At 43.6% G+C, this 12,277-nt stretch overlaps 1 protein-coding gene across 3 annotated transcripts in view; it reads left to right on the top strand.

The window, feature by feature from the left end:
* NHSL1 (NHS like 1) overlaps positions 1-12,277 on the top strand; it is a 186,802-nt gene that overhangs the window by 169,315 nt on the left and 5,210 nt on the right. For 2 of the 3 annotated variants that reach the window (XM_072855951.1, XM_072855953.1), the window contains exons 6-7: positions 7,466-10,891; positions 11,435-11,564. In XM_072855951.1, the coding sequence (XP_072712052.1) occupies positions 7,466-10,891; positions 11,435-11,564 (3,556 nt within the window). The remainder of the gene's footprint in view (positions 1-7,465; positions 10,892-11,434; positions 11,565-12,277) is intronic. The other variant, XM_072855952.1, reaches the window with a different exon arrangement.

The raw sequence follows: 12,277 nt of genomic DNA, 5'->3' as shown, positions 1-12,277 counted from the left end.
CCCTACAGTGGAATTTGTCTGAGGAGTTTTATGTTGCTTCCGTGGTGGTTGTATGTTGTCCAGACAGCAAAACGTATGCCAGGAAAACTCTCTGATGGTAGTATTCATCCTGTTAGCGTGTTGCTTTCCATCACTAGAAACAAAGTGCGCTTGAAAAGAGAACAGTTATCAGTGTCTTCATCTTATAGATGGGGAAACCAGGCATGCTGCAGTGAAGTGACTTAGCTGGAGTCACCCACCAGGCCGCTGGCAAGGCTGGGAATAAATTAAGTCTCCCCCACCTTTGTTCAGTGCTCTTTCTGCCTTTTCTCCCCTGTCACTCCCCAAATATTTCTGTAGCCTATTTCTCTTACACTGTCCCAAAATAAACAACAAGTTGTTTTAAAACATTCCACAGTTCATTTGATCGGAACAAGGATCCGGACTAAACCCCAAATGAAGCAATTGCATTGTGCCTATTGACATTCTCCCTGTGGTTTCAGCTGAATAAATCTCTTTGTTTCTCCCCTAAAGCATTGCTGTGAATGGCTATAATATTTACACAAAGATTAAAACCCCTCGGTACACCAAAGTTGCTGTGCACAGGCTAAATAACCAACACATACAGCAGATTCTTGTTACCTCTTGTTTATCCTTCAGAAGGAAGCAGAAACTTGAGAGAACCTCAAAGCTTCAACCAAGCTTGAACTATTTTCATTTCTTATGAGAGAGCCTGGAAGAGCTTCTGCCGGGCCAAGCTGCTGGGGTTCTCCCCTGGCTGCTTTGGCTCCTTTGGAACAAAAAAGAGCAAACAGAAGAGAAAGCCTGCGCTGATTACTGGCCTGAGCTCAGTGGCCATGGTACTCTTGTAGAATTTAGCCAAACATACTGAAAGGAATCACTAACTGCACCCATGAGGCATGTGCTAAAAGTATCTTTAAACATTCCTACTTTTGAGTGTTGTAATACTGCCGTGTTTTCACAGGTGTCTTCCAGCGATGAACCAGTCTCTCTGCATAGCCTGGAAACTTCCGCATAAAAAACACTGCGTAAATAAAATGCGAGGTGATAGATGGGATTCTGAGACAGAATAAGAATATGAGACGCCTACCAGTTTAGAGATGCCAGTTATTTTCTGAACAGTTATTTTTTAACAGCAGGACCCTCTCAGTACTATTTAGCAGAGCAATGCCAAAGTAAGAGGAGAAGGCAAGGCATTCCTCTCTCTGCCAAACACAGCAATGAAAAATTAGTTTTGCATACCTCTAAATTACCTTCATTGTCTTGCAGGACATTAATATTATATATGTATGTAATGGAGTCAATGTTGGATCAAAACTGCAGAAAGGGCAAGAAACTTGGAGGTTATTTACTTCAAGTTTTTGTGCTCTCAGTTTCTCTGCTCTGTGTTGCTATTATCCATCGCCTCTAGCTGTCTTCTTCAGATGGTACCTTATAAGCAAACTGGTATTCTCCCCTCAGGCAAGAAGATGATTCCCAAACAGAAGTTTGGTAGAGATGAGGAGCTCTCTGGGAGAACCTGTCACAGGCCTTGCTCGTTTCTTGGCTCTTGGTTATCTTCAGCTTCCTTCACACGTTCCAACTCTCCAGATGAAATAAAAGCAGCAAAATGGCTTCACATTTCCATGGTCCCTTCTCTGTGTCAGTGCTCTAGGATCTGTCTCAGATGAACTTTCTTTTTGTGAAGGTACCTGGTATCTGGTTGTGAGTGTTTCTCCAGAGCTCTGCACCGGCACAGTCCCAGGCACCGATGGACAGCTTCTGGTGTCCTGAACCCCCTCCCTGTCTTGCAGGAGGAGCAGGTCCTAGACCAGGGTATCGGTCCCACCACAGTTCATCTTTCAAGTAAACATACCTCACCAAAGCAGGGGAGAGGAAACGGTCTTCAAGTTTTCCACCTTTTGATTTCTTCATCTTCTGCTTTTCTTTAATCAAACAGAAAGTTTCTGTCCTCTTTTGGTTTTCAAAAAATGCCTTCTAAATTATGCTTTGTGTGTGCTTTCCTTGAATTACTTCAATACTTTTTTCCCCACCTTAAGGTGCAATTCAGGGTCTTTACAGCTCTGTGATTTTTTTTTCACCCGACTATTTTTTTTCTTCCTAACTAAAGGGTTCAGAGGGTCAGAATGACCTCATATGTTTTTCTTCAGCTTATTTCCTTGCCTCCCATATTCAGTAGCTCACAATGAGTTGTCACCTATAGGACCTTCTGTCAGTCATCAGGATGGGTATGACTGACACCTGAATGGTCAGTCCCTCATTTGCCTTCTTGTGGCACAGCTCAGATGCCCTGTTGGTACCAGCCGGTGTCCCAGGTATCATTTGGGACTGTTGAAGCTTCTCCCTTGACATGCCTTAGTGGAAAAAATTATATCTCAGCAACATGGGGGCACATAAGTCCTCCTGATCTTTGGGAATTCAGCTGTTCTATTGAAGACTCCTCTTAATTGATATTCTTTTCCAATTAGTCCCTTCGGCACTAGCAGTCATTCAAGTTATAGGTCCCACAGGTAAGAAAAGTCCCAGATATCCAGTGGTCCTGCAGAAATACCATGCAAATACCCAGCTGTTCAAGCTGAATAATTCTGCATCTTCCTTCAAGTTCCAACTTTAAGAGTCTTTGGAGAGAATATGTCTCTTTCAGAGTTATTGTGCCTTTTAACTAGTACTGGTTTTATAGCTGTAGTTTCTCAGCATTGTACGTTTCCAGCACTATTCATCCAGAGATCAGGGTGTATACAAAGTATGTATCATATGCTTTTTGATAACGGGGGATGAAAGACAGAGATGCCAGGACTATAATCTGTACTGGAGGCTGTTCAGTTAGTGAAATGAACGGAATCCAGAAAACTTAATTTCCCTACATTTTCATCAGAATTCCCCCTTTCAGGGTGGCAGTGATACATGCAAGGATTCAGGGTATTTTTTTAGCTGGCAGTACTGAAAAGTATCGCAGGATTCTCTGCATTATTTTTCTCCCCTCTGAGAGATTACAGATGCTTCATGGAGCACAGTGAAAATTCCTTAAAATTACTATAAGCCCGATGTACTTGTCTGTTTCTTGTTGAGTGTCTATTAAAAATCATTTGGTATGTAAGTACTAGGGTGAAATAGCTGAAGAATCTCTCAAGGGTTTTGTAACACTGGAAGTTGTGGTGCCTGCACAGTGACTTGGCCAGGTCACCAGGTTTGGAGGAGGATTGCTAGGTAGGGCATGTGGAGAAGATGAAAGCAGCAATTCTTAGGAATGTGCCTGTGGCACAAGAGACGAGTGCTTATAGTAGAAATGATTAGTCAGAAGTAGTTTGGGAAGAGAAATTACTTCTATATACTAGTTGAAACAAGCATGTTCTTTGTGATATCAACACACATACTTTTTATCCTCTCAAATCCTCAGTTTTCTATGTTCATTTCAATGCAGAGGACCTTTCTGCTGATTTTCTGCAGCAAGTTGCTGGTGCCACCAGATCAGCCAGAGTCACAGGGAGGCAGGGAGTCTTCTAGGAGCTAGTACCTGGCCCTAGGGATTACATGCAGACACTTTCTTTTTTCCATCAAATTTGCAGTCAGTCTCAGTCCCTGTCATCTCTAATGAGCAACACCAATAACTACCAGAGTCAGGAAAACTGGTGTAACCTGTATATGCTTATCTTGGATCAAGCACTTGGAGCTAAGATATGCATTTGAACCTCTCCTCTGTGCTTCCATGCAAGAGATGTTAAATATGTTGCATGTTTCATTTGTTCTAGATAGTGGGTGTTCTTTACTTGCTGCTGGAGTCTGCATTGAACATGTGCATTAGGGAAGAGCATTTGCCCTAAGAGATACTTTCAGCATAGCAAGAAGTAGGGTAATAAAGAAGAAAGGAGTGTGTAGATACAGGTCTCCTGTGGGGGATGTAGCACTGGCTGCAGGGCTACTGGACACGGGATAATATAAAATGCAGACAAGATGATTATTAATTACTTTCAGCCACATTTATCGTACCACCAAATTGCAGCCACTTCTGACTTCATAATGTTCAGCATCTGTAACCTGATGTCCAGTTCAACAATATTTTTTGCTGCTGTCTGCTCAGACATCGCCCCTGCAACTAGATGGACTTGTGGATGGTATTCTTTAAAAGCTCTAATTCAGTTTCAGAATTTTGGTGTTGCAGAAATCTTGTAACTTCTGACTGCTATTTATTTAGGTAGAGGTTTTCTGAGACACAGCATTTTCAATGTAATAGCTAATTAAAGGTTTGAGCTGTCTCTTAGAATTGGATTGTTAATTTTCTAGCTGCAGTACCAACAAAGGTGGTTTGATTTCAAGGATTTTTGAAAACCCTTGCTTTTCAGTGTTACTCTGGAAGTGAGTGAGGGTTTTACAGTGCATTTGTAAATTGCAGCCAAAATACTCCTTGCTACCCTCCTCTGAATTCCACCAAAATCTTAAAACTCTCAGCATTTTAAGAGAATACCTGAGTCTTAAATGTTCCTTTGGTTGTTTTTTTGAACCATTTTCCCTGCAGATTTCTGTTGTCTCTCTTCAGGAAACGGAACTGTAAAAAGAGCAATTGGTGTATTATGAAGGGCAAGTAAATCCTCACAGCTTCGCATGAGATTGTGCATACATGTAAAGCCAAAAACAAAGCTGAAGTGATTTCAGAATATGCTGCATTTCTACAGAAAATATTTAAAACCTCAAAGTTGTGTTCTTGTAATAGCAAGAGTCATTAAAAGACCCTTCCCTGACCACATCCCATATAATGATTGAAGGATGCAGCCCTGTAGTTTATACTTCTGAGACTGGGCTGTCTTTCCCCCTCTGAACCCTGTATTTATTTGGGCTCCTAACGATTCTAACTACAAGAGGCCTCGCACTGGTGCAAAGACCTGCCCTGACAGGCTTCCCTGCAGCATCGAGGTTGTAAAGGTGTAAAGGTTTACTGCTGTTGAGTCAATTTATGCAGTTTCCACGAGCATATTAGACTGGACCCCAAGTTACATCTATTCCAGTAACAGGCACAGGGTTAGCAGTGATGCTCAACAGTGTCCTGCAGTTGTTCTTGCTGCCCTCTTGTTAGCATGCTCCTCCGGCACTGCTCTGGCCTGGGCCAGCCAGCGGTCTCCCAGGCTCTGTCTGGGCGGGGGTGCCAGGGGATGGGGCAGGAGCTGCTCCCCCAGGCATTTCAGTACAGCCATCCTCGCTGGAAAAGAGCTTAGCTTGGATTGACATAAGAAGGGTCCTTGGCCTCTTTCATTTAGTAGCTTAGATATAGCGCCAAGGTTTAATTTTGTATTTCAGACATTTTAAAGCATTGCTGTGCATTTGCAATAAACCGTATGTCCCAATAACGCATTCTGACACTCCTGGTTTTGGAAGGAGGAAAGGGGAGGTTAGGAAGTCCAGCATTGTCCTGCTTTGCCACCTACCTTCCCTAGCAGTAGTGTTTTAAACAAGCATAAACTGTCCATGTGCGTTATGCTGCTTGTGGAGTGCATTTAGCTTCCTTTGTGAATACAAACGTACTGAATACTGAAATGAGGTGCTCTCAGCCACAGGTCAGTATGTGACAGTATTAGATACTTGCTGTAATGCTGACAGCTTCATTCTCCACAAGCCCCATCCTCTGTCTCGTGTGTGTGTGTGTGTGTGTGTACATGTTTCATAGTGGTAGAAAGAAGAAAAATACCTCTTCTCTTTGGTTATTTATATAACTTAGTATGCAGATTTTTATTACCAGCTATTTTTAATTGGCTAACAATTGTTATCAGTGATGTCACGGTTCCAGAAACATTTGTAATGTCTACTTTAATGTTTTTCTCTCTCTTAACCTGATTCTATAGAAAAAATACACATGGAAAGCAAAATTAAATTATTTTTCTTACTGTACAGTTCTTAATAACTGTATACAGAATATGCAAATACCTTTCTTGGTTGGCTGCAGTGGTCCATCTGTTCTGACAGTATCTCATATTAGATTATCCAAGATGTTTGCCAGCATCCAAGTATCTAGCTTTGCTGCAAACCTCTACCAGAAGCAGAAAGAGGCTACGTTTTCATGAGAGCAAGAGAACCTACACAAAGCAAATTAAATAGGCTTCAAGCTGCTAAAAGACTACTTATGTGCCTGGGGAAAAGAAGTAAACACTCTTTTTGTGTGCACTGCTTTCACTGTAGCCCTTTCAGAGCCCTCTTTTCCTTATCCCAAATGCCTCTCTTGCCTGCCAAGAATAAGGATAATTAAATGTCCTTTAAGTGGTGTTTAAAGCTGCATGATAAGAATACCTATCCTTATGATCCAGTTCCGTATAGTAAATATGAAAGGAGAACAGTCATATCAGGCGTGCTACTTCATCGCTTGAGACTAGCTTTAAGGCAGAGACCTGAAATAACCAATTTTCCCCCGCAGTGACATATGCAGCATCCTTACGAGCATCTCCAGCAGCATGCCTGCCTCTCGTGTCTGCTATTTATACAGTAATGCAACTGAATTGAAAAGCAACAGCCTTACACAGACTAATTTTAAAACAGTGCTCTGGTTTGTGATTTTAGAAGGCAGCTACCAATAAAAATGTAAATTTACAAGAACCCTGGAGTCCTTTCTACTGACCCAGTGATAACTATATTTTGATCTAAAACTGTTTTTCCATTGTCCTCGAAGTTTTTTTTTATGCCAGTATATGATTATTACTTCATTTTAAAAAAGTACAATTATTTTTTATTTCCTGACAATGCTGGGGATGAGACGACCATCAGTACTAGCTGTTTCTTTTCCTTGCTTCTTGGAGTTTTTCCTTTAAGATAAATAGCAAGTAGTTGTATGGAGAAATGTTATTTAATGGTTTTCTTTGCAGTGTTGGATAATGTCTTTGTATAAATGCTGTTCTAGCATATGTATTATTTGTGGTAAAACAATGCATGTTTCAGTGTGTTAGCCTCCTTTCAGACAAACTGCAAGACTTGGAGAGCTATCTATGTTTCCTGAAAATTTTTTTCGGAAGTGTAATGCTTTTAAAAAGCAGATCTGATTATTCACATTAGTCTCCACATTTCCTTCCCCTTTTCTTTATTGCATGAGGCATTAGCATGGAAACACACTTCACGTTTCTCAGGCTTTTGTCTGTTCCTGCTGCTTTGCCTACTGGAAGTCAAACAGTGCTACTTGGTTTCTGACATAACTGATTACTATGGAAATTATTACCATGTCATAAACAGAGAATCTCACGTGTCGAATGTGCGGCAGGAACGCAGATGATTTTGTAAGCAGAGGGTTCCTGGTAATAAGGAAAAAGGGAAGAGAAATGCAGAAAACACACGATGCCTGTGCAAAATCCATTGTTGCAGATTCTTTTTCAGAAGGCATATCTTTCAAGAGCGTGGGGATCAAGCAGTTTGCTGGGGTTTTTTGGTTTTAAATGAGTAAGAAGATAAATGTGCATTTGTGCTTCAAGGAATAATTATTTTATTTTGACTCCAGCAGTTGGCACTGGCCAAAGTGATTTCCGAGGGCATTCGATGTATGTCCCGGATCACTGTTCCACGCTAGGGAGACTAGACAGCTATCGCTCTGCTATGCAGCGCTCTGAAACCAAGGACACCAGCTGCCAGACGGAGGAAGTTAAAGTTGTGCCCCCTTCAATGAGAAGAATACGAGCGCAGAAAGGACAAGGCATCGCAGCCCAGATGTCTCAGTTCTCCAGCTCATCTGGAAACATGTCAGTGATGAGTGATTCTGCTGCAGTTATATTTGCTTCTCGCCAAAATAGCGACGTAGGTTTTCACAGCTTGCCTCGGGCTGGTGCGAGAGTGTCTCTGCAGTCCCTAGAGCAGACACAGAGCATCTCTAGGCAGACAGAAGACATCGCTGGCACTTTACCCCACCAGATAAGTAAATTGCAAGTGGACGACAGTGTTGTGCATCTGAGGAGTAATCCCACAACAGGGACCCTGTCGAGGCCAAAGTCTCAAGAGTTGAGAAGCTATGATAGCGAAAAGTCCACAAGCCCGGCATGTGTGGTCTCTCCTCATGCCACCTACTCAACGAGCATCATACCCAATGCAACACTGTCATCCTCCTCAGAAGTTATTGTTATTCACACTGCCCAGAGTGCTGGATCGTTGGATAGTAAAATTACGAGCTCCGCTGCCTACCCAAAGCCAAGAGACAATCCTGTTGCTAGCAGTGCAGTAAGTGGGAAAGAAGATCACCATTCTTCAAGTGGTAACTGGAGTGAGAGCAGCTCCACACGTCACTCACAGACTTCAGATACCATCCCATCTAATACTGTCATGATGATTTCTCTTGGTGACTCTGCTGTCTCTCTTAGCACTCCTGGAAACGCAGAGGCTGGGTCTCAGAGCGTGAGCTACAGCTGTAGGAACAATCTTGCTTTACCGAACCCTTCCCAGGACAGCGATGGTAGGAGTGAATCTAGCTATTCCGGGGAGCGAGCACAAGCAGCAGTGAACAGCACAGAGCACTGGCTGTACAAGTCTGCAGAAAGCAGTGAGACCCCGCGCAAGGTGGTTTGTACCACACCAGACTGTGCAACTCCTGGTAGCAACCTGAGCAGCAGCAGCCTGGAGAGGGCTTCGGTCAAGGACGACTCTACTTCTCTGTATTCTGTGGACCACGATGGTTATTACAGTTCCATGCATGTGGAGTCCGGACTGAAGTCAGACATGCCATGCAATAGTACTAATGGTTTTGGGAACCCCAGAGACAGCGTGATAAATGTCTTTGAAGGAAAGGAGCAGAAACATCAGGGTGACCAGACAGGCCAAGGTGAAAAATCCCTTGCAAGAAACATCTCTCTGAAAAAGGCAAAGAAGCCACCTTTGCCACCATCCAGAACAGACTCACTCAGAAGGATGCCCAAGAAAAAAGCCCAGTCCAATGGACAGGTACTTGATGAAACCCTCATTGCCACCCTCCAGCATTCTCTGCAGTTGAATCTCAAGTGCAAAAATGGCAGCTCCCCTTCCCAGAGCCCCTGCAGTGATTATGAGGATCCCTGGGTGTTGCGCTCCCGCAGCCAAAGCTCGGTCAGTGCAAGCAGCAGCATGATGTCCACCACTGCTCCAAACCTGTACTCCATCTGCACAGTCACTCCCTCTCAGAGTGAAACAAGTAGCATCAAGTCGGAGTACGCTGACCAGTGGGGTTACTACAGCGACTATGCCGCAGTGGCAGACGACCAGGTAAAATCCCCAGTGACCCATTCTGCCAGTGCATCATCTGCTCTCAGTGATTACAGCATCAGCCACTTCAGTGATGGCTCAAGGGCTTCTGTGCCACAAGTGCCCAGTGGACTGGCCAAACCAAAGAGCACTTCTCCAGAGAAATCCCACCGAGTCACATCGCCATCCAGTGGGTACTCCAGCCAGTCCAATACACCCACTGCGCTTACTCCAGTGCCTGTATTTTTAAAATCTGCATCATCAGGAAATGGGAAATCCAAGTTGAAGCCTAAAGTGCCTGAAAGGAAATCCTCTCTTCTGTCTTCAGTCTCTATGTCTTCATCCTCCACTTCTCTTTCTTCAAATACATCTACTGAAGGGAGTGTGAGTGCGAAGAAATTGGACCCCACCCTGAGCTCTCCTCCGGATTCTGGTGCACCTCCTCCACCACCTCCTCTTCCAACACCTCCTCCACATTGCCCCGAACTTTCTCCTCCGCCTCCCCCTCCTCCTCCTCCAGCAGAAGCCATGGATCTGTCACCATTGCCAGCCTCTCCCACGTTCCCCCCTCCTCCGCCAGAAGCTGATGTAAATTCTTCCTTTACCCAGACTGTCCCATGGTTTCCACAAGAAGCCTCCATCAGTTCGTTCTCTTCCCCTGTTCCTCCTCCTTCTGCTTTCCCCTTAGTTGTCCCGCCCCCAGCACCACCTCTTGATCCCAAACTAACAAAAGGCACAACAATATACCCACAGCATTCTTTTAAGAAACGTAACCAGGAAGATTCTTGCTACAGTCCAGTGAAACAGCCACTCAACAAGCAAGATGCATCGAGACCTGTGATGCCCTTAGTAACTACCAAAGCGTTGCAAATGGTGCAGCTGAGGTCTGTGAAAAAAGTGACAGAAGGTGAACCGTCACCTGAATCTGCTTCCGAAACCACTTCTCAGGAAAAGGGTACTGTAAATTCATCATCGCAGTCTTCCCTAAAGCCATCTCTCTCACTAAGACTCAGTAACAGCTTAGGCGAAGGGGAAATGAAAACTCAAGGCACTTCATTTAAAAACTCAGTTCAAACACTGGCTCGGGGTTCTCCTCTCATTCTCTCCGATAGCATACCCGCGCTTGACAGTGATCAAAAGCCTGCGGGTGCAGTAGGTCTAAACAAGTCTTTCGAAGTTGATGCACTGGGGACAGCTACTGAAGACACACCTGAGTCTTCAGTGCAGAGTGAAGACCTCCATTCTGGCATGTCACTTCAGGGGTCACCAGCATCTCCCAACAAGCCTCAGGTCGTATTACCAAGCAAGAAACCACCTCCTATTTCAAAGAAACCCAAACTGTTCCTTGTTGTACCACCTCCACAGTTAGATCTTACAGTGGAGAAAACAGCTGAAGTGAGTGATACTGTCAGAAGCACATCAAGCCCAACTAAGAGAGACGCTGTGCTTGCACACTGCGAGGAGGCGAGAAATTGTCTTACAGATGGACTCAGTTCTAGCGAGATGGACTCTGGCAGCCTGGTTCCTGAGGGAGGAGCTGCCAGATTCACCTTCTCTGAGACAGTGGGAGCTAATGCCTTTGTGGTACAGCCTGCTGCATCACCAGTTCAAGAAGAACCCAGGCAGGAGGAGCAGTCCGCTTTTGATGAAGGAAGCAGCTCAGGCAGCAGCCAAGACAGCGGCAGTAACGCTGACGGGCACCTATCTCAAGAGAACGAAAGTGGTAAGTCTCTCTTCTCTGACTCTTCTTCAGATGCAGCAGTAGCTATTTTAAAGAAGCTGGGGCGTGAGAATAGCAATCCTAGCATTCAGGTGGGCTTCTGTAGAGAAAAGAGTCTCTTGCGATAGTTAAAACAATAAGCCTAAAGAAAGTTGCGGGGATCAGATTAATACTTTATGAGATTTCTTATAATTCCTTTCTGACTTCTCATTATTGCAGACATGGAAAGAAAATGATGCTTTCTTTAACTGTGCTAGGATTAAAACATGGTATGAAAACATGGTTATCTTTGTTAATTTTGATTTTCATTTTAGTGGAAACGATAGAAATTTTCTTTCAGTATTGTTCTCCGCCTGTGTGAGCAAGCATAGGCGTTTTGTGCACTGCAGTTTCCCAAGCAAGCGTTGTTATGAAATTACAGTAATGACAACGGTGCACTCACTCAATCTCTGCTTTGCCTTAGAGGCAGCAAGGGCTGGTTTCAGGATTATATGCCCGTTGGGTTCCCACGGCGCACTGACAGTATTGTTCATTCTCTCTGCGTAGTGGAGGTGTTTGAATCGGATACAGCAAATAGTTCATTCCTGCCGAGCAATAGTTATGGGGAAGAGACGGACGGAGTGGCAACACCAGCGAGACCAAGGACTACTGAGGATCTTTTTGCAGCCATTCACAGGTACTGCAGAAATTGCCCTTCCCATACTGTCAGGTCCGGTAGTTCTCAAAAATGAATTAACATTGTTTTACTAAAACACCCAATTACAACAGTCGCTGCTTTAACAGAAAGCACACGTTTATCAACTTTCTACTAAGGCTATATATGAAAAAGATAAGGAAAAGAACTTGTGTTTTATTGTTTTACAAATATATTTAATCCATTCTGAGCTAAAAGCTACCAGATTAAATCAATGTAGATTACATTATAAAAAACCTGCCCCTTAAAATATCGAGTTACGTCTAGTATTTATTGTACTGTTCTCAATCTGCCATATTAACTCTACTGTTGCTTTTTCTGTGTATCTTTTTGTTTTCATTCTCGTTCTTCTCCATCTCTTTTTACTCTCTCCGCTGCTTATATGGTGCAGTTTGGGACAGAGGCTCAACGCTAATGCTTCATGGCAAGCGTGGCTGAAACTGGCAAGTAACACAACATGTCAGTCATATGGCAAAACATATGGCAAACGCTGGATTATAGTTTGCCATAATCCAGCCTGAGGTCGGGTGTTTTGTGTCAAACTGGTTCATGAATGAAATGTGCAGTACTGGCTCTATTATTAATGACATTATTCATTTCCCTTAAAAACAAAATCATCCTGAATAGGCAACTAGATTTTTGTGCTGTTCACATTAGGTTCTCAAAAAAAGAACAGAAAAGCTAAAAAGCTTAAA

This window comes from Ciconia boyciana, chromosome 3, assembly GCF_034638445.1.
Source record: "Ciconia boyciana chromosome 3, ASM3463844v1, whole genome shotgun sequence".
NCBI lineage: Eukaryota > Metazoa > Chordata > Aves > Ciconiiformes > Ciconiidae > Ciconia > Ciconia boyciana.
This window is presented reverse-complemented; position numbering and strand designations above follow the sequence as displayed.